The sequence below is a fragment of the Mytilus galloprovincialis genome, chromosome 13 (genome assembly GCF_965363235.1).
Source record: "Mytilus galloprovincialis chromosome 13, xbMytGall1.hap1.1, whole genome shotgun sequence".
Classification (NCBI taxonomy): Eukaryota; Metazoa; Mollusca; class Bivalvia; order Mytilida; family Mytilidae; genus Mytilus; species Mytilus galloprovincialis.
The window spans coordinates 53,873,318-53,897,623 of record NC_134850.1 but is presented as its reverse complement, the minus strand read 5'-3'; the positions used below and the strand labels follow the sequence as shown (position 1 = coordinate 53,897,623).

The window sequence follows — 24,306 nt, the reverse complement described above, 5'->3', positions numbered from 1 at the left end:
GCCAGTTCCAAAAAGTAAGAAAGAACTAGAATAATTTTTGGGATTTGCTAATTACCACAGGGAGCATGTGTCTCATTATGCTACTCTGGCTGCACCTCTACATGTCCTTACAGGGGGAAAAGAGTTTAAATGGGAATCAGAACATCAAGATGCCTTTAATAGCATTAAGAAGGCCTTAACTACACCACCTGTATTGGGATATCCTGATCCTAACTTTCCATTCATTTTGGATACTGATGCCTCTGAAAATACTATTGGAGCGGATTTGAGCCAAATTCAAAATGGCAAGTGTGTTACGGTAAGCTATGCAAGTAGGGTATTGACACCAGCTCAGAGAAAATATTGAACTACAAGGAAGGAACTTCTAGCAATAGTAGCCTTTACCAGACAATATCGTCATTATCTACTTGGTAACCAGTTCACTATACGCACAGACCATAACAGTTTGAAGTGGCTCATGAACTTCAAAAACATAGAGGGACAGTTAGCTCGCTGGCTAGAAGAGTTATCACAGTATAACCTGATCATTCAACACAGACCAGGTAAGAAACATTCAAATGCAGATGGGCTTTCCAGGATACCCAATCACCAAGACCTTTGCTCACACTACAGCTCAGAGATACCACTTAATTTGCTTCCTTGTGGAGGCTGTAAGTACTGCACTCGAGCAAGGAGCCAGTGGCAAATATTTGAAGAAGATGTTGACTTTGTGGTACCTTTGACAGCGAGATCTGTCAGCTGTACTTCACCAGTCGGCATTATAGGATTAACCATTAGGTCAATAAGGAATGTAACATCAGACAATAATATTAGTATAATGGGAATGCCTACCAGTTATTCAAATGATGACTTGAGGCAATTGCAAAATCAGGATAAACACCTAAGTACTATTATTGCATGGTTAACACTGAATTATACAGTGGGATTATTAAGCAGGAACTTCAAATGCAGAGTCCAGGAGTTAGACATCTTTGGCAATGTAAGTCACAACTTAGATATCAAGACAGTATACTGTCTTATATCTGGGAGGACCCTGTTGGTTCTAGGATTCTTTTTGTGACCCCAGACAGTCTGAAAGATGAATTGCTCAGGTGCTGTCATGATCTAAGATCTTCTGGACATCTAGGGCAGGACAAGACACTATCAAAACTAAGGAAGACTGCATACTGGTATAAAATGTCATCAGATTGCAAAATCTATGTAAGTTCATGTCATGTTTGCAATAGACAGAAGAAGGCATGCAGGAAGGCAAGAGCAGATTTGGGGCAATATCACTCTGGGGTCCCTTTTGAAAGGATACATATGGACATTTTAGGCCCCCTACCTGTAACTAAAATGGGTAACAAATATATACTTGTGATCCTTGATCAATTTACCAAATGGATTGAGTGTTGTGCTTTACCAAACCAACATGCAGAAACAATTGCCAAAGCTTTTATGGACAGTACAATATCAAGATTTGGATGTCCCTTGGAGATTCATACAGATTAGGGGAAAAACGTTGATGGTAACGTGATACGACAGCTCTGTGAACTCCTAGAGATAACGAAAACAAGGACTACAGCATATCATCCAGCTTCAAACGGTCAAGTTGAACGTTATAATCGCACTCTTGCGCAGATGATAAGGTGCTTCACTAAGAAACGACAAGATAGCTGGGATGTTCACCTACAGCAACTTACTGGTGCCATTAGAGCTACAGAAAACAGACAAACTGGGTTCACACCGAATTTCATGGTTTTTGGCAAGGAAAATATTCAACCTATTGACCTAGTTTTGGGTCTTGATGCACCTAGCAGGACTAGGGAACAAAAAGAACTAACAGATTATATAAAGATTCTTAGAGAGACGCTGACAGAGGTACATGACCTTGCCAGGGAAAACATTAAAATGTCTCAGTGGAGGCAGAAAAGAGATTATGACCTGAATGTCAATTGTAAGGTTTATAAGGTAGGAGATACTGTTTTTAAGATAGATTCAGCCAGGAAAGTTGGGGTGTGTCCAAAACTAAAGGCACCATGGAAAGGGCCCTTTGTGATACCTGAGGTAAAATCACCGGTCCTGTACAAAATTAGGAACAAAAAGACGTCTGAAGTTGTTCATCATGATAGGCTTAAACTCAGTCAAATTCGTGATTTACCTATCTGGACACAAAGGCTCAAGAAAAGAATACTAGAAAATATGGAAAGGAAAATGTTGGAGGATTTAACTGACAAAGGAGATCAGTGTGACTTAGGACTAGATTGGCTTTTCAGTAATAATGAGCAAATGTCGGGGAACATGATGGACAGTAGCTTTGCACAGTCAGATTTTCTGACTGTTGGAAGCAATACTGGAATTGGGCAGTCAGATTTTCTGACTAATAAAAGGAGCTCACAAGAAGCCGAACAGTTTACACTACAGGATTGGGAAACCCTAATGAACCTTGATGATAATTTTGGGGATCAGACAATAATCTATAATGTAGCTGATACTGTGGAAGCACAAGTTAAACTGTCTGAGAGGAACAGAGGGAGGGACAGAAAGGCCCCTGCCCACTTTAAAGATTTTATAATGGACTAATGGTATGTAGTTTGTGTATAGATAGTGTATATATGTTATATTTGTTTAATTTGTTTTTTCTTTACCTTATTTTTAAAGAATGGAAGAGGAAGAGCTAGACTATGAGCCAGAAGTAGAGGAAGTGGGTTTGCTGAAAGAACACAGAATTAAAGGTAGCAACAATAATAAAAAAAAGGTCAAGGCCATGCTGTATATGTACTGGGAGGTTTGTAAATGTAAGAAGACATGTGCTCCGGGCTCATGTCCCCTGGTATACTGCACCTCTGTTGGCATGTTGGACCTGCCAACTTCAATTTGGCCAACAGGGTGCACTAGCCATACATTGCAACGACTATCATAATTCAGAGCAAACACATGGATACAAAGAGGAGTTATTGGTTGACTGGGTGGAATTGATGAATGGGTTGCTCATAGAACTTTGTCGCCAGTTCAAGGTTTCCACATTAGATAAATTGGTATCATTCGCCAGAGAAATGTCAACGTTAAAACAATGTGACAAAGCATCCTTTCATCAGACAGACCTACCGTTTTTGCTAAATTTCGACAGGATACATCATTTTCACTCTTCATCCGCTTACACCGTTTTTCCACCAACTTACATCCATTCTATTTTACATTGGAAAGTTTTAGCTTTATTGATTAAATCATCTGAGGATTCTGAAAACTTACTTTCATACAATTGTAAACTGTCTCTATGCAAAATTACCTCACATCCAATACACACAGTCATTGACACTCATTTTCATTGGGACAAATTCTTCCTACAAGCCAGATTCTCTGGCTTGCCATCATACATTTGGGAAGAACAGGATAATGAGAAATTTCAGATTAGAAAACTAATATCCAATTTTGTTTTTCCAAGTCGGTGGACAGCTTGCCTGGATGGGGATTTGTTAAAAGAGGATAAGAGAATTCTCCATACTATTGGAATCCATCCAAAGGTAGCAGGGAACCAGGTGGGTCGGAACTATACTGAATTGAAGAGAAGAATCCCAGGTAATTGTATAGCAATAGGGGAATGTGGATTGGACGTGAGTCAGGGGGGGAAGATTTGAGAGAGCAGGTTAAGGTACTACGAATACAATTAGAGTTGGCCAGAGATTGCAAGTTGCCCGTCGTGATTCACTGCCGAGGTAAAAACATAGCTGACAGGTGCTTGGATATTCTGTCGGACATACTTGACAGGGATCATGGGATCCACTGGCACTGTTTCTCGCAAGATAAAAGAACATACGAAAATATAAAGCGGTGCTTTCCGAACACCAAATTTGGTATTTCTCCATTATTATTAATGTAGGATACATATCCACAGCTCCGCTCACAGGTTTGCGAGATGAGTCTTGAGGACATCATCCTGGAGAGCGATGCACCATACCTTCACCCTAAGAACTATGAGGACAGTTCTCCGGTATTGATAAGATCCATTATACAGAAATTGTCCATCATGTTTAATATTCCAGGAAGGGAAATTGCTGACATCACCACCCGAAATGATCAGCAGCTGTACAAGTTTCAATAGCGTACCTTTGTGTGTATATATTTTTAACTGTAAATAACTATATGCGTGTGTGTATCATGTGGAACTGTAACAATTGTACTATGTTGTAAAACTGTTATGTGAATTATGTGTATTTGATGTGTAACTGTAAATATGGTGCCGTTCTGTTGAATGACTTTCGTTTCAAAGGACCACTGGAAATATTGGGACAAAAAGGGGGGGGGGGGTATTACTGACATGGTTAAATGACAGTAACACCTCAAGTTTTAAGTAAATCAATGAAAATATCATGATATCCGCGGGACAGTTTCTGACATGATTAAATGACAGTAACTTCATTCACAGTTTAAGGAAAACATAGCGGGACAAAGAGGACTTCAGGATAGAGAACTTTCATTAATCATTCTTTTTATAAATTTACATTATACCAACAATCTTTTCAGAGAGAAGGGGGAAGAATGTTGTAATTGACTTGTCCGGATCTGATTATCACCGAACCCGGACATTTACCTATAGTATTACTGTCAACTTCCGGTGGTGAGTACTAACCAACATTGCAGAATAACCAGAGAGCTTGATGAAGACAGACGTCTAATCCTCAAGTCGTATCTGCCATTTGCCACATAAATATTTGGACAACTCAAGGTAACCTTACTTACTATATAAGTTCTAGTAGCAAATACTATAATACTTGAGAAACCTGTTTTTAATTATTCCGACAATAAAAATATGCCTGTCATATACCAATTCGAGGATAATAAACCTTCGTAGTGTCGAAAAATGCTGGACTTTTTAATTGACATGTATTTGCTGGGAGGATAGATATGTCAACGGACAGTCGGCATTTTAATAGGGTACTTATTGTGCACCCTTCTGGTCGACATGTTTTGTACTCGTATGAAGCATAATTCATTCAGAACTTTCTAATCAAACTCATCATAGATACCAGGATTGAAATTTTATAATTTCGCCAGATGCACGTTTCTTCTACAAAAGACTCATCAGTAACGCTCGAATTAAAAAATGTTGAACAAGGCCAAATAAAGTACGAAGTTGAAGAGCATTGAGGACAAAAACGTTTTGCCAAACATAGCTAAAGTAATCTATTCATGAGGTAGAAAAACCTAAGTATTTCAAGACAACAGAAAAAGCACCTTGCGAAATTATTTTATTTGACTGTCTGAACTATTGATGATGTCCTATAACTGAATAACCTTTATGTCAGTCAGTAGTTGAATGTGACCTACCGAATAAGAGTAGTTACCGGGTATGTAATAACATAAGCAACACGACGGGCGCCACATGTGCAGCAGGATCTGTTTGACCTTCTGGAGCACCTGAAATCAACCACAGTTTTTGTTGGGTTCGTGTTGCTAAGTCTTACGTTTTTCATATTGTGTATTGTGTACTGTCATTTGTCTGTTTGTCTTTTTCCTATTCAGCTATGGCGTTGTCAGTTGATTTCTGATCTATGAGTTTAACTGTCCCTCTGGTATCTTTCGCCCATCTTTCATAAATCACAGGGAAATTGAAAGTAATGATACTGCGTCATACCGTAAGATTTTCCTCAAAGTTTACACAGATTGACGACTTCATAATAAAATCTATTACAACCGAATGACTTTAACCTCCCAGTTTTCAATTACCTATTTCTAAGCAGTTACATACCCTTTGCTTCGTCGTTTGGTGTATTTATATCTCAATTTATACGTTATGCTCGTGCTATACTGTACGAACTTCATATATAGGAGTGTGCTCATTACGCAAAAACTGCTTCAACAAAGTTATGCAGAAAGATTAAAATTTACATTTCGTAAATTTTATGGACACCATCACGAATTGCTTGATCTTTACGATGTGTCTGTGTTAAATTTAACTAATGACATTTTTACCACGTCTTAGATGTCGTCGTCTCTCTACTAAGTACCGAACGTGGCTATTCCCGAATAGGACTGTTTAACCGAGGGTGAATATGCAAAGCTTTACGACGTGTCTCGGTATTTTATACATCCAACATTCATACCCTTTGCTCCGTCGTTTGGTGTATTTATATCTCAATTTATACGTTATGCTCGTGCTATACTGTACGGACTTCATATACAGGAGTGTGCTCCTTACGCAAAAACTGCTTCAACAAAGTTATGCAGAAAGATTAAAATTGACATTTCGTAAATTTTATGGACACCATCACGAATTGCTTGATCTTTACGATGTGTCTGTGTTAAATTTAACTCATGACATTTTTACCACGTCTTAGATGTCGTCGTCTATGTACTAAGTACCGAACGTGGCTATTCCCGAATAGGACTGTTTTACCGAGTGTGAATATGTAAAGCTTTACGACGTGTCTCGGTATTTTATACATCCAACATTCATGTTTTTATTTTTGATGTTTCTGTTGTGATTTCGGTTGGATAGTGTGTTATGTCTAATAGTTTGTAGTCCAACAAGTAATAAAATATCTTTTCAGTACAGTCATTATCATGATCATTGTTTTGCCTTGAATAAATAGCATTTCAGTACAGTCATTATCATGATCATTGTTTTGACTTGAATAAATAGCATTTCAGTACAGTCATTATCATGATCATTGTTTTGCCTGGAATAAATATCTTTTCAGTACAGTCATTATCGTGATCATTGTTTTGACTGGAATAAATATCTTTTCAGGACAGTCATTATCATAATCATTGTTTTGACTGGAATAAATATCTTTTCAGTACAGTCATTATCATAATCATTGTTTTGACTGGAATAAATATCTTTTCAGTACAGTCATTATCATAATCATTGTTTTGACTGGAATAAAATAGCACTTCAGTACAGTCATTATCATAATCCTTGTTTTGACTGGAATAAATATCTTTCCAGTACAGTCATTATCATGATCATTGTTTTGACTGGAATAAAATATCTTTTCAGTACAGTCATTATCATAATCATTGTTTTGACTGGAATAAAATATCTTTCCAGTACAGTCATTATCATGATCATTGTTTTGACTGGAATAAATATCTTTTCAGTACAGTCATTATCATAATCATTGTTTTGACTGGAATAAATATCTTTCCAGTACAGTCATTATCATGATCATTGTTTTGACTGAAATTAATAGCATTTCAGTACAGTCATTATCATGATCATTGTTTTGACTGGAATAAAAAAGCACTTCAGTACAGTCATTATCATGATCATTGTTTTGACTGGAATAAAATAGCACTTCAGTACAGTCATTATCATGATCATTGTTTTGACTTGAATAAATAGCACTTCAGTACAGTCATTATCATTATCATTGTTTTGACTGGAATAAATAGCACTTCAGTACAGTCATTATCATAATCATTGTTTTGACTGGAATAAATATCACTTCAGTACAGTCATTATCATGATCATTGTTTTGACTGGAATAAATAGCTTTTCAGTACAGTCATTATCATAATCATTGTTTTGACTGGAATAAATAGCTTTTCAGTACAGTCATTATCATGATCATTGTTTTGACTGGAATAAAATAGCACTTCAGTACAGTCATTATCATTATCATTGTTTTGACTGGAATAAATAGCACTTCAGTACAGTCATTATCATGATCATTGTTTTGACTGGAATAAATAGCACTTCAGTACAGTCATTATCATGATCATTGTTTTGACTGGCATTGTAAAAATAATTGTATTTTGTTGATGAATATATATTCGTTACATAAGTGCGTCACTTTTTATGAAATCCTGTGGTGTCTGTCGTTGATGGAATGTGTTCGTTGTTGTTATGCGGTTCGCATGTTTTGTCGACTCTTATATTAATTGTTTGAGCGGGTCTCTGTAATAAGTTTTCTTGTGTGTGTTTGTGTCGTATTTCTGTCACGTAGTTATGTCATTTTACCGAAATTTGTAACATTGCTATATAAACTAGAGGTTTGGCTAGCTACAAAACCAGGTTTAACCCAACTTTTATTTTGAAATGTCCAGTACCAAGCCGGGAATGTGGCAGTTGTAAACAAATAGTTCTTTCTATGTATGTTGCCGTTTTTTTTGTTTCTCTTCAGTGTTCCTGTTCCTTTCTCTTTCTCTTATAGATGATGTGTTTCCCTCGGTTTAAGTTTTTTAACCCGGAATTGTTTTCTCCCGACCGATTTATTATTTTTGAACAGTGTACACGACTGTTGCCTTTATTTATATTGATAAAATAAGATACTCACTTGATAGAAGGATAGGCCATTTTATACGTACTCAATCCTAACAAAACGTGGAACACCGAAGTAACAGCAGAATATACAATGATACTGATGTGTTAAGGGAACTACTTATCAGGAGAACAACCAACAACTAACAAAAAAGATAGCAAGTTTGAATCTAAGAGAACTTGCAGCGACGGGAAGCTTGTTCAAATCTAGTTACAATAAATTTAGTTTGTTGGATCTGATTCAAGCTGTTTACAAGTAAAATGGAGCTTACCAACAATACAAATGCTATGCTGAAGGGGTAAATTGATTTATTCAAAATGGATCAAATGGTCTTCCCCTAACATAGGTCTACAACTTTCAACATTACAAGAAAATCGTAAATGTCATTATTTAAGATAAGCATTACGTCGACTCTAACAAATATACATCTTTATTCTGATCAACTACTTAAATTCATCATAACAGTTATCTGTTGTAAGTCTTCAGTTTTAAAGGTCAGTGTCCGAAAATCAACATTTCGCCGGTGGGGATGGAGGCAGCTGGTTATTGATTGCGAAGTGGTAGAGACCTATTACACAAACAAAAGATTAAATAACGTGAATAAAACAAGAAATAGCTATGGCTTACGTAAAATCATTTCATGTGTATTGTAAGAACTTTTCATCATGAAAACCGCAAAGTATGCCAAGATGTATAATATCTCTTTATTGATTGAACATAGCAACTTTTAAACTTTTTAGTCTTAAGGTTCGTTGTCATCCTAGAGGTAAGGGATCTAAATTTAAGAATATACTGTTTAAGTGCGCCGATATATATATTTTAATTATCTTAATTACAATATTTGAGCAAACAAAAATTTATACACCCAAAAGCAACCAATCACACCAAAGTCTCACCCTACAAGCATTAGGAAATAAGCATTTCATTATTCATCAGATGAATCAATTAATTGTTTTTCTTATATCTTAATCACCACTAAAAAATCCAGGACCAATTATCTTTTTCTGCTGGTGGAGGACCTTAAAATCAAACCTTTTAATGATAGATTACGGTTATGGCTTAAGAATAATGAATAATTTTACCTGCACATGCAGTTTGGAAACCATCATTATAATCACACGCTACTTCATTTTTGACAAAATCTTCTCGATTGTCTTGATAATCGTCATTCTGATCCGGTCCACCCACAACTCCGCCGTACAAAATATTTGGACTATCTTGCCATGAGGCAGCACACCAGCCTGGCTTACATGCACTGTGAAAAGAAAAAAAAACATTTTCATATGACGAAGTGCATTAAAAGATTAACTTATGTTACATAAAAGAGAAAATATCAAATAAATGTGGCTGTGACATAATTTATGATATATTTGTTTGCGTTAATTGTCGGTTAATAATTAAAGAAATACGTGTATGTAGAAAGAACGGTTTAAACTTGCTCAGCCAACGATGACCTCAGATGGCTAGATCTTTTATGGTCAAATAGCTCTTCGACTGTTTCGGTTCTTGTACATCCTTAGCTGCAAAATATTCTGCTTCTGGCGTTCCTGATGACGTTTAATCCAGACAAATGCTTTGAATAAACTCATCATAGATACCAGGACTAAATTTTGTATATACGTCAGACGCGCGTTTCGTCTACAAAAGACTCATCAGTGACGCTCGAATCCCAAAAAGTTAAAAAAAAAAAAAAAAAAAAAAAAAAAAGGCCAAATAAAGTACGAAGTTAAAGAGCATTGAGGACCACAATTCCTAAAAAGTCTGCCAAATCCAGCAAAGGTAATCTATACCTGAGGTAGAAAAGCCTTAGTACTTCAAAAATTCTAAATTTTGTAAACAGTTAATTTATGAATATAACCATATCAATGATAATTCATGTCCGTACAAAAGTGCTGACTGCTGGTGATACCCTCGGGGGAATAAATCTCCACCAGCAGTGGCATCGACCAAGTGGTTGTAAATAAACTTATAGATATTAGGACTAAATATTGTATATACGCTAGACGCGCGTTTCCCTTTATCAAGTGATGTTTCCAATTCTCAACTGACATTTTCCTGCCTAAGTACAGATATTTTTTTATGTAACAAAATGGTGGATTTAACCTGATTTTATTGCAAGCTAAGCCTTTAGTTGAATAACAGTCGGATAAAATTCCATTATTATATTGACGACGTTGTGTGAATGAAATAAACAGACATAGTATGTCAAAATGTCAAAAAGGGTACTGTAGTCAACATTTAGTTTTAAGATGTAGGAATGACCAATGCATCGTTATACTCTCCACAGTGGCAGTCGTGAGGCTATTTAGATAATTATTTCATAATAAATCTATCCACAAAGTTGTGAAGTATAAATGTATACTTACGCTCCTCTGTGGTGAGGCCTCTTCGGATAATTATTTCCAAATCCGATTACATAACTCAAATGTTTATCATTGTCCCCTAAGATGTAGTTTATTTGTGACAAGGCATACATATATTCCGTCGGCAACAGCAACCACGGCAATGAAAGCAGCATTAGCTATAAAGGAATATAAACCAATCATAAATATTATCATAATGCTAGCAATTTAAAAGTGTGGTTGGCTTTTTGCTATGTTTATATTAAAGTTTGCTCAGGCATTGTAAAAAGTAAAATCACAAAAATACTGAAGTCTGCAAAAAAATTCAAATAGGAGAGTCCATAATCTAAAAGAAAAAATCAAAACCCGAAACACATCAAACGAATGGATAATAACTTTCATATTCCTGACTTGGTTCACGCATTTTCTTATGTAGAAAATGGTGGATTGAACCTGGTTGTATAGCTAGATAAACCTCTCATTTGTATGACAGTTGTATCAAATTCCATTATATTTACAACGATGCGTGAACAAACAAACAGACGCAATAGGTACAAATGTCAAAAATACGGGTACTACAGTCAACATTGCGTTATCATCTTAATCACTATAAATCAAACAAATTAGATTAACATCTGCAAACAATAATTAGGCGAATTTAAACATGTATTAATCTATAAGGGTGAATTTGATTAATTTTTTGATAATGTCTAATCAAATTAAAATATAATGTTTAAAAGTTTAAGTCCTCTTTTATATATTGTTTTCATATGTCAATCTTCATTAAAATATTTTGGCAAACATTAATAAAAACACAGCAAGCAAGCACAACAAACCTTTAACTTGCTAGCATTATGAAAACAGCTGTATGTCATTGTGTGTAAACATTCCATTAGAAAATGTGTAATTTGTTGAAATTCATGGTTCCTATACTACCGAAATTTTCTAGTCAAAATAACGACTTACCGGCATATCTGTTTGATCCCCATTTACTCCTGTAAGTCAATCCACATGGTATCATAGTCACTTCTTGAGTTAATTCCCAGAGTAGAAGCTATAAAGTATGAAGTTAAAAAGAAATGCGAATAAAGCGGATTCGTTTTTCTTCGTTGGTACAATTCTATGTGGAGTAAGCAAATTGCTTATTCTTAGATTCCTTATTTCCTGGTTAACAGAGTTGAACAATGTTCACATTCAACCACGAAATCCCCGAAAATGAGTATTCCGAGTTATATAATATACATACCGTTTGTATAGAATTTAAAGTGATAGAATCGATTGATAGACACTGTTATATATTTATAATACTAGTAGCCTGAATGATTAAAACTGGGATATTTTAAGTTTATAAGAACATGAAAACTTAATTGATAATTCGAGTGTATTCACTTATACTTTATTATACTGAATTGTATCAACAATTGTACATGAAGTTTTGGTAACACACGTATACTTTCGTTTTTAAGATAACCACATGATCAGCAGCATTTCGTCTATTTTGTATAACTATTATTAATATAATATAAATTATGTTAATTTAAGGGTAAGCGTGTTTTCTAACATGTTATACTGTGTGTAAATGTTACATATTTGTATTGTTTATTGTATAGTTGTGTTATTTAGGACAATCAGATTGTTTAGAACTTTACAGTTATAAGTGTCGTACTTTTATTCTATATGTAGGGGTCTCGGTGACTTAGTGGTCTCGGTAGTTCTAACACTGTAATCACTAGCCAGACAACACTGAGGTTGTGAGTTCTAACCCCGCCCGTACGGGTGCACTCCAGTCCAGTTTTAATTGACTTGGATTGTCAGTTGTCCTATCAAAGTTCGACTCTTTTCTCCTGACACTCCGGCTTCCTCTACCGATTCAAATTGGCCGCTACGAAATAGCCCCAAAAAGGAAATCAATCAATCAATCAATCAATATGTTGTATGTAGCATTATGTAAAATGCATACCTGACACCCTAGTTGCTTGTCATCCCAAAAATAACCCCAGGCCAAAGCAGGACCGTAGAAAGACTTTGCATCTGTCAAATACTTGTGATCTTTGGTGGCTTTATAAAGTTCAGCTGCTGCTTCACACATTTCATCTTTATATCCGGAGGAGCTAAATAGAAAATTTGTAAAATAGCAAATGAATTTTATTTTTAAGTATTAGCAAAACAATCAGAAAAAAATGTTGTCGGTAAAATGATTCAACTTCAAATAGTTTGCACTAGGTTAAAGAACAAATGCAGTAATATATTGGAATACACAAACTGTCTATCACTGTTTGGAACAATTAGTAAAAAGCAATATATCTGTCAAAACGACTCAGCTTTCTTAATAATATTTTGATATACGTTAAAGAACAAATGCAGTACTTAATGGAATATAAAAATTATACTAAATCACGTTTCGTATGTATAATTCTCACCTACCAATATATTATGATAAATTTAAAATAAATCTTCAGTGTGTCAGACAGTCCAGTAAAATGAAAGTATGTTATTAATTGAAAGTTTGACAAGAGTGAATGATCAGAAAACAACTTTGCTGTTACCAGTTGACATACCTGTAATTGATTGAAGTGTGTTATAACTTACTTACTGTTTTTGATTTTTCATGACATATATATTCATTATTGTTTATGTGCCATCTGAAACCCACCTGCGAGTGCGGGATTTTCTAGCCGTGTTAAGACCCATTACTAGTCTCCAGCTGCATTTTGCTCTTTGGTCGGGTTGTTGGTGACACATTCCCCGTTTCCGTTCTTAATTTTAGTATACATATATTACTATATTTAGACCTGTTTTCATTTAGGAGATAGGGCTTACTAGGCATCTAAGATAATAACGTTTTTTTTTTCATTAGTCCATTGGAAAAGTCCCAAGGCCTGATTAGATAAAAATGCAGAGTTTTTAACACAAATAATACAGGATGGTCATGAGTTCTGGATTCAAAATGCGATGAATTTTATCTTTTTTTACGTTCATTTATCTTTATGTGTCTTTATATGTTTTCATACTGTTTTGTTTCATTTAGTCGTATGACTCTACGCGTGGTTAAAAATAGGTGAATCCAGATATCAGGTTTTTGGCTTTTGAAATTCCTTACCAGAGATGCGATTCGGACTCATGAGGGTTTCAAAGTGTTGGTCTCATTCTGTTTACCCTTTGTATTTATATAAATATGTAAACGACTTATGCTTTACTATACTGACTATAATATCAAATACAAACACTTTTTTATGTGGCACCTTTGTTTGATACAACGGCAAGTATGTTTGAATATTTAATTCAATTTTGTTGTATGCCTGCTTTGTATGACTACACTGTTTTGCTTGCTTAATCCAAGCAATGACCACGTTAGCCAACTTTGCCTATTTGGGTTGATCACCCCATTTGTCAATATTACGGAACATTAAACAATTGTCAATAAAGTGGGCGCTTTAATTACACAAGAGTGCACACGCTGAAATGTCTCGCCTTCTATACTAATCATTAATATTATGTTGATAGTCCTAAGTAAAAAGCTAAGCTTTATAACAACTGTACCATAAACTTAACATTAACCAAGATAACTAAACAAAGACCAATGAACCTTGAAAATGAGGTCAAAGTCAGATGAACCATGCCAGGCAGACATGTACAGCTAACAATGCTTCTATACAACATATATAGTTGACCTATTACTTATAGTTTAAGAAAAATAGACCAAAACACAAAAACTTAACACTGTGCAATGAAACATGAAAATGAGGTCACGGTCAAATAAAACCTGCGCGACTGACATAAAGATCAATAAATATTTCCATACACCAAATATAGTTGACCTATGGCATATAGTATTAGATAAAAAGACCAAAACTCAAAAACTTAATTTTGACCACTGAACCATGAAAATGAGGTCAAGGTCACATGACATCTGCCCGCTAGACATGTACACCTTACAATCATTCCATACAACAAATATAGTAGACCTATTGCATATAGTATGAGAACAACAGACCAAAATACAAAAATTTAACTATAACCACTGAACCATGAAAATGAGGTCAAGGTCAGATGACACCTGCCAGTTGGACATGTACACCTTACAGTCCTTCCATACACCGAATAGACTAGCCCTATTGCTTATAGTATCTGAGATATGGACTTGACCACCAAAACTTAACCTTGTTCACTGATCCATGAAATGAGGTCGAGGTCAAGTGAAAACTGTCTGACAGACATGAGGACCTTGCAAGGTACGCACATATCAAATGTATTTATCCTATTACTTATAATAAGAGAGAATTCAACATTACAAAAAATTTGAACTTTTTTTTCAAGTGGTCACTGAACCATGAAAATGAGGTCAAGGACATTGGACATGTGACTGACGGAAACTTCGTAACATGAGGCATCTATATACAAAGTATGAAGCATCCAGGTCTTCCACCTTCTAAAATATAAAGCTTTTAAGAAGTTAGCTAACGCCGCCGCCGTAGCCGCCGCCGGATCACTATCCCTATGTCGAGCTTTTTGCAACAAAAGTTGCAGGCTCGACAAAAATCAGTTTTAACCCACCATTAAGAAAAAAATGTATATGTCAAAACGAGATGACAGTTATTTTTCTGCGATTTCTTTTAACAATGTATTTTTTCCGACTTTTACAAACATCAACATAGAAATGATTGATAATCTCAAATGTTCATAAAACTAAGGCAGGACGGTAAGACGGATGAATTATGTTCAAGGCATTGAGTCAGTGTGATATTATCACATAATCAGATCTAATGGCATTTATCTATCAAAGTCTAATTCACAAACAAGAGTGAAGAGGAATAAGTCATTCCTATCTACATATTTGTTTAAAAAATTAAAAATATAAAATCATGTGTTTAAAGAAATATTGGATCGTTTTCGTTGTCAATGATTGTGTCTTTCAGTTACGAATAAGCAGCAACAGAGCATTAACGAACCTTTTTCACGATCATCAAAAACCGTACCCAATCTTGCGAAATATCTCATTTTAACATATATTCACATTTATGATTTAGCTAAATCTATATTACTTTAACAACCATTCTCAAACAGTAATATTAAACGATAGTTTGGAGAGAAAAAGTAGTAAATGTATTCAAAATATGAAAGAAATCATATTTGTAAACGTTTTTTCTGTGAATTCAGAAGAACAATCTGTCTTTTGAAGTTCCGTTGAAAATGTGTACTTTTAAATCTTCATTTGTCATGGATAAAAATCATGTTGGTGAAATATTTTTACAGATAGCTTTATTTTCCAGTATTTGTCATTATTATTTTGATTTAATTTTTTAGCAACGTTACATTTTGAATTCTCGATAACATTTTTTCACAATTCTGGCCAGATCTGTTACGATCCAATCGTAATACTTGACCTAACGTATGTTCACCAAAATACAACATTATTGTTATTCGTGTAGAGACGATTAAAATATCTAACCAACCATGAGATTGTCTGCAATATAGAGTTGGAGTTAAGTGCAGTACAACATAAGTATTTCTAATCAAACACTTACAAATGTAGTTAACATATTTTTGATTTTAAACATCTACAGAAAACACTTTCTATTTATGTGTTGCACTGCATAACGTGAATTCAACAAACCCTATCATAATTCTGATTAGGGTTGTTGTTAAACTGAATCAATGTAGATGTAGTTCGAAGTCAACAAAACAAAAATAATTATTAAAATTTCATATTTTCTATACAGCTTTCGGTTAATAAACAATAAGATATATATCGAATATAAAGACTTATTAGTGTTACTGGTATATTACTTATAAAAGGTCTTTGCTTGAGGAACGCTGTTTGAATATATACCGGGATTATCTTTGGCAAACTCGTACAAAGATTTAGCAGCTTCTAATAGTTTAGCACTGTATCTAGTATCTGAAATATTGATACAGAAAATCAGAAACGGGAAAAGTAAAATATTTCATACTGTCATTGCATACTGTCATGATGAAAGAAAAAAAAACTAAGACGAAATTTGACTAAGTAATGAAATGAATTTCATAGTAATCTATTTCTGTTTTTCATACCATTTTAGAGAACTTATATTGACATTGTCATATAAGCGGTAGGTTTATCTAGCCATAAAACCATGTTCAACACATCATTTTTTCTTAAAATGTCCTGTACCGAGTCAGGAATATGGTAGTTGTTAATAAGCTGTTTCTATGTATGTTGACGTTTGCTTTTTCAGAAGTTCCGCGATTCTGCTATTCCGTTGTTTCACTCTTATAGTTGATGTGTTGCCTTCTGTTTTAATTTGTTGTCCGGATTTATTTAAGAAATTAATTCGGCGCATCTGATCAGATTAGACAATAATAATTATATGTAAATATAGACAACGTTTCATTGATGTACAATAGCGGCGTCTCGATATAAGAAATTATTCAACCATGATGTCTTCAACAGTAACTTTTCCGAAAGTGCTGACAATTTGTTCACCGCAGTTTGACTATGGGTTAAACTTTTAAACCTTTACATTAAAATCGCGTCCACTAAATAATAAAACATGAAATCCAACACAAGAATTTTGGTCTTGACATCTCGGCAGATTATAGTGTACCGTTTGTCAGCGGGACATCCGCCAAGATACGAGATGTCCTACCACAATGAATGTTATCCGCTAACCTTTTTCTTTAAAAACAACTGCTCCGATAGCGAGTGCTGCAACTGTGCTATCTGCAACATCACTTCCTGGGGCCCCGGGGTAAATTTTATAAGCTGGTCTACTCATATGCATGTCCTCTACTCTCCCCCAGAAAGTGTGATCTAATACACCATCAGCTACCTAGTTTTTGAGAAAAATTGAAAACACAAATGCGCGAGTGTCTGTATGGTTGAGCCTTGGAATCATGTCTTTATTTTGAATTGTTTTCATCAAATTCCATCATTCTTTATTTTTTCGCCCATCATTCATTATAAATAATATATAACCTCATCAGCATTATCTATTCTTGATTTGCCATTTATTCTGAACTATTTGCCATTTATTCTGAACCTTTTTGCGCATTATTCTCTACTTTGGAACCCAATCCAGACACTCGTGCATAATATCAAGAATTATTAAAGTTTAACAGCACCTCGATTATACAAATTGATAATATATCACGTAATTATAGTTAATATACTAGTACCACATCTAATTTGTATATATGGTGTATGAGTATAAAACCTGTTCAATCCATGTTACTTGCAAATTTGTTAACATAAAGTGAAGTTTCTGTGGTTATTTTTTACATGCTCTCTGCTTCTAATCCCTTGTTTTAATTTAAAATTGAATATACATTGGTATTCTTCTATCTTTCTCATTTGCTCGTAAAACCCCTTTTTCTCCTTTTCCCCGGTCGTAATGTATTGAGCTGTCTTACTATCATTCGTTTTAAGAGCTTCTTGTTTCAATTCTGATTCTGATTCAAAATCTATGAATCTCCTTCCAGTACGGGTTTCAAATTTCTATTTTATGAATGAGCTATACCGTTCGACCAGGATTCATTCTGGGAAAAGGCGTCATATGACATTGTCACGTGAAGATATCTTCTTTGTGATGGAAAAACTTTTTCAGAGAAAAAGCACCATCTGGAAGATAATGCACAAGTTTTGCATTCCAATTGGTATGTATGTTTTTCTTATTATTTTTACCCCACGGTGTGTTATTTGTTCCTTAGCTTATAGTGTTTCAACTTAATATTCGATGGAATGTAAATTTGTTAAATGCGCTTCAACTTATACATATACAACTGTTGAGGAAATGAATCACCTGCACCCAGTAAGTTTGCTGGCTTGGACCCCAACATTTCAGGAAATAGTCCAGTGGTGTTCTCAAACAATCATATATATCGTCCAGTTTTCCTGCACGTTCATAAGCATCTTTGAATTTGTCTAATCCCCATCCTAAAACGTGAGCTGATGTTGCCATCGGGAGGTTGAATTTGACGTGATCTCCAGCTAGGAAAAAGCAAACAAATTAGAAAATATAGCCTAAAATTCTTACCTGAGATGGATGCATGTACTTTGCAAATCAAATGACAAAGATATATTTGGATTTTGAATTATTAGCTAAATAAACTCATCGAAACCAGGATTGAAAATTTAAATTTGGGCCAGACGCGCGATTCGCCTACAAAGTTAAAAGACTCATCAGAGACGCTCGAATCAACCATGCTTCCTTAAAAGCATGTCTGTAATTTTAAATATGCAATCAAATCAAACACAAGCCAAACATAGAGAACACAGTTTCTATATCATTAAAACAAAATGGATAACCAAAGAATGCAGGATACATTTTAACGTATTATAATTCTTAGATTTATATTTAATATTATGAAATATTACATCTCTAAATACCAAGTTCTACAAAATCATTGACAATAATGATTACCATGTACCGACGGTGACATTGTGCTTTATAAAAGTCGTTTAAACATGATATAAAATTATGTGGCCACGTGGTATGTTAATATTATCACAAAAGTTTCTAATTGCAAACTTTCGTGAGTATTTAACAATATACGTCTTATGTAGACTTTTCAAATCATCCACTAAATTTTAACTCTGTTTGATAGTTGTCTCATTGACAAATAAAGTAAACAGTAGTATACCACTGTTCAAAAGTCATAAATCGATTGAGAGAAAACGAATCCGGGTCGCAAGTTGAACCCGAGGGAAACACATCAACCACAAGAGGAAAACAAGAGAACAACAGAAACATACATAGAAACGGACTTTTTTTTATAATAACTGTCATATTCCTGATTTGATACAGGATATTTTAAGAGAGAAAATGGTGGGCTGAACCTGGTTTTATGTCTAGGCTAACCTCCATCTTATGCGACAATGTAACAAAAAAATCGCTAAAATGACTACACTACGTGAAAAGAATTCATTACAAACAAACGCAATAACACCCAGTACAGAGAAACGCATAAATGAAATATATATCAGTATATAAGTAACATGTGAACCGCAAAATAACCACGAACATCTTCCATTAACGATAGCACATGACACCACAAACAGTGACGTATTTTTTGTGACGTATATATAATTTTGAAATTCATACAACTAAATGACACAAGATCGAAAAATTAACAATTACCATCACAACACTAGTTGAAACAATTATCTTGGTTATGACGGTACTGAAAGGCTATTATAAATGCTGTGACGACGTATTTATTATTTGGACAAACACAATACTTGATCATTAGAAAATTGAAATTAACTAGACTATACTGACAAGTAAGACATATGTGAAATGTACCAAAAATATAGAATTAAAACAACAAACGATAAGACAAAACACGATAACCAACAGAACCCACAATAAAAACATCATAACTAAATAAATGCTACCCGACTGACTTAAGTAGTTTTCATTCCTATTGAAATATATATACTTGCCATCATACCAGCCTCCTGTTAAGTCGTGTCCATCCCCGTTATCACCCATTGCAGAATCCCCTCTCCATGGGATTGGATTATTACCAGGAAGTTTGCCAGATCTCTGAGCGTCATAAAATAAGATGGAAAGTCCCATGGCGTTACAATAGTCATATTTCATCTTAGATCCCCCTAAAACGCAAATGAAATTTGTTACTAAGCTTCATAAAACTTAATGAAAAAAAGAACAATTCAAAAAAGAAAAACAACAGCCTGATTTATATATAAAACTAAATTTAACGCTAAAAAAAATGACAGAAATGCAAAAGCGACCATGATTGAGGTCCAGGTTCCTGACTGGGGACAAACATAAAAAGTAAAAATACAAAAATACTGAACTCCGAGGAAAATTTAAAAAGGAAAGCCCAAAATCAAACGGCAAAATCAAAAGTCCAAACACATCAAACGAATGGATAACAACTGTCATATTCCTGACTTTGTACAGGTATTTTCTTATGTAGAAAATGGTGGATTGAACCTGGTTTTATAACATGGCGAGGTTTAACCTACTGTATTTTTAACCTTAGACCACTAACCTTAGGCTGTGTTCACACCAAACGCCGTGTACAGTAAACATGTTTACATTTGGTTTAAAGTAATGAACTAGTTTCACATTAAATTTGTTAACATCTATACACCTTGTTTAGCTACCTGTACATAAGATTTGTTCACACTTGTAAACTATATGTCATTTAAATGTTCATTACGTAGAACCGAATTCAAATTTTAGAACAACTTTACTTGCAATTAAGGAACGACTATTTGACTTTAAAAAAAGGGGGGATGGATTTTTCCACAATTTGAATTTTAAAAAAATCGGGTCATACAGATGATTAGAATGGACAAATATTCTGAATCCAAAGTTTCCCCATACAATATAGTGTTAAATATTGAATTGGTACCATCGAAAAAAAAACTAAATATAAACATTTGCCCGAGGAAAAATTCTGACTCAGACCACCCCCCCCCCCCCACCCCCCCCCCCGTTTTTTTAAGTAAAGTGGTTGCTCCTTTAAGAAAGTTATTTTGAATTATATGCAGTCGTTTGAAGATGTCTCGATTACGCATTAAAAACGAAGACTGCATCAGCGTGCTTACAGACGAAGAAGAGCAGTTGCTATGTTAAAGGATCACTACATTTCTATCTTTTCTGTTTGTTTCAATGGTATTTTTTCTCCCAGGAGTATTTGGCAAAGGGAGGGGGTAATGTTTTTTTATGTATTTCTAATTGTATTTTAACGGATCTGAGATACTACACAAACAAACAATTAAAGGGGCACTATCTACGAGATATATAAAAAATCTGAAGTTATGGGTAATGATTTTTTTCTGTTCAATCAATAATGAAAGTGAAATAGTGAAATAACAATTCGCTTTTTGCAGCCAAAAAGGTTCAATGTTGTCAAATTACGCTAAGAAACATTGATAATTAGTAATTCACTTGCAAGTGAATGAGTCGACCTCTTTGAATCCGTATTCATGTGAACTTCAATTTAACCCCTAGCTAGAGATTGACATCGCATGCATTGTACGTGTACTGGGTATTTAAAGAAAAAGAATGTCAACAATGAAAGTGAAACTACGGTAAATCATTTGATTACTAATTCGATGCACATAAAATCATTCTTATACGGTTAAAAACAATGAGAAACATCTATTTTTAATCTATAAAATAAAATCAAACAGACCTATAAAAATCAAATTGCACGTGTCGGTCTAATCTATTCATATTTTTATTTATGTTTACATCGCTTATATGGTCATCTGAGGTCAAATCGATAGTTAATTAGATGGCGTCTGGACTAAAATACACACGAAACGAGCCTATATATTATCTACCCCATGCTCTGTAAATTGATTATTTTAGACTTTTGATAGTTTGGATAAATGTTTTACATTGTTATAAATCAAATATGAGAATTTGAGTCAAATCGGTGACCATGAATTTGACAGCTAGTGCCCCTTTAACATCACCCTTTTTCAGTAATGCATTTATGAGTTAATCTTTGCTTGAGTAAAGACCAGTGGCAAATATTTTTGTTAATGTGTACGTCTAATCGATTCGGGAAGACCTTTACAAATGAATAATGTGTTCGGCAATGATGATAGATGAGTCGATAAGGGGTTAATAAGGCTATGTAAAGTGTTTTCATAAAAAATAAATATATCAAGTTCAGACAAATATTTCTGTAGAGAACTTTATTAATAGTGTTATAAGTATCAATTTTATATGAAAATCGTTTCTTTTTTAAATATACATGGAAAATTAAAGTTCTGAATGCCTAGTTGTGTGTACACTTAACCTACACAAGGCCTACATCGACTATCGACTGCATGTAGACAACACATAATTTAAACTACATGTAAACATTGAGTTTTATCAATGGGAACGTAATTATGTTTTGTTTATGTGTGAGTTACACTAACACAACACCGAATTTAGGTCAATGTGAACACGGCCTTAGATAGCAGTGTAACAGCACACAGAAAGAGCAAACTGTGATAATCGTGTGGTATAGTACGAGGTATATAAACAACTACCTTAAGATAAGTTTTTATATAGACCGCCACTGGCACACCAAACTGTTAAACATTAATCTTTCAACAGTAAAATAATTCATAAACTAAAAACTTAAGTCAAAATGTGCAAATTAAATCAATTTCATAAAGAATCTAAATCTGCATTAACATATGACTAAAGACCATGCAAGTTTATTACACTTTTCAATGTTTACTTCTATATCTATAAACGTAATGCTTACCAACACCAGGTGGTGAGGTCAATTTTACCGGATGACTTAGTAGTACTGTTGAATTATTTGTCGAAACTAGTGGAACTGATATATTAACAAAATCCTCATTTGTAGATAAAACATCTGTTTTGTTGGATATTGTAGATTCTACTTCAGCTACCCTGGTCTAAATATACAAAAAGGAAAGCGTCAAAGATTCATTGTATAGCTAGCTGCATGCATATGAGTTGGGATATGTGTATAATATATATGCATTATAGTCATATTTAGTGTAAATTAACTGTTTACAAAACTTTGAATCGTTCTACCCAAGGAATATATTACCTTAGATATTTGGCAGAACCTTTCGGAATATTTGGTCCTTAACGCTTGAATTGCTTTACTTTTGAGGTTCTATTCCGTTTTTTCTTTGCGCGTCATTAATGAATCTTTTGTAGACGGAATGCGTGTCTGACGTACAAACTTTTAAGCTGTTATCTATCGTGAGCTTATTTAAAAGCCATTAGCTACGAGATCTGTAATATTTTTTTTGTATTGTTCACTAATTAATGTAATATTCGTATACGCTCTCAGCAGCCAATTTGGCTAAATTTTGTCTTCATATTAAGCTACAAAACATCGCTGATGAACTATTCACATGCAGGTGAATATAATTCGACCTCATTTATGCATGTGACCTTCGATTTGACACCTCGGCTGGATATGGGTTACGTATGTTTTCAACTACTAATAGGAAAAGATGTCAACATTGAAAGTGAAACAAGGAAGAACCGTTTGGTTGTCTGATTTGATCCACAAAATAAATATTCTTTTACAGGTAAAAACGATAATAAACTTACTGTTTAACCTACATTATGAAATCAAACAGACTTAGAAAAATCAAATTGCTCAATGTACATAATCACAACAAAAAGATACTAAGTACATATCTGAAAGAACTTACAGTTACTGACAGCTAGTTCAAAGCAAATAACAATAAGAAAACATTATCTATGAACAAGTAATAAAATATAGTTTGATTTTGATTTAAGGTAGCACAATACAAAGATTTTTTTACTTCCAATCACTAACCTTTGAAATGCTGTAACTTTCTTATGAATGCATAGAAAATAATAAAAGAGGTATGTATAGATAGATAAAAGATTAATCTTTTAAATGAATGCAATATTTTTATTATGCAATCATTATGTAATCAATTATTATGTAATTAGTGGCAAAATCTGGGTAAGTTCACTTGAATGAATTTAGCTCTATCATCTCTTTAACTATACAGAAAATTTTAACGGAATCTTAATCAACACATTATGGGCTTCAAAAGGGTGTCTCAGATTGTCTCTATGGTGTTCCATTCTCTCATAAATCTCTAATTAGTGTAAACATCCTAACCACATAAAAGAAGATAATGTTCAATTAGGTGTAAAATTTGTTCTATACATTCTATCTGAAATCTGAGACATCCTTTTGTAGATAATGGCCATAGTAACAACATATAATAAAATCAACCC

At 34.1% G+C, this 24,306-nt stretch overlaps 1 protein-coding gene across 1 annotated transcript; it reads right to left on the bottom strand.

The window, feature by feature from the left end:
* Positions 1-8,683: 8,683 nt before the first annotated feature.
* Positions 8,684-20,175, bottom strand: LOC143056506 (endoglucanase A-like). The gene is given in 10 exon segments (XM_076229577.1): positions 8,684-8,814; positions 9,329-9,501; positions 10,613-10,723; positions 10,725-10,767; positions 11,555-11,642; positions 12,549-12,699; positions 16,376-16,487; positions 17,238-17,397; positions 18,367-18,554; positions 20,010-20,175. Coding segments are annotated over 10 exon segments (1,245 nt in total). The 5' UTR covers positions 20,170-20,175; the 3' UTR covers positions 8,684-8,755.
* Positions 20,176-24,306: the final 4,131 nt, after the last annotated feature.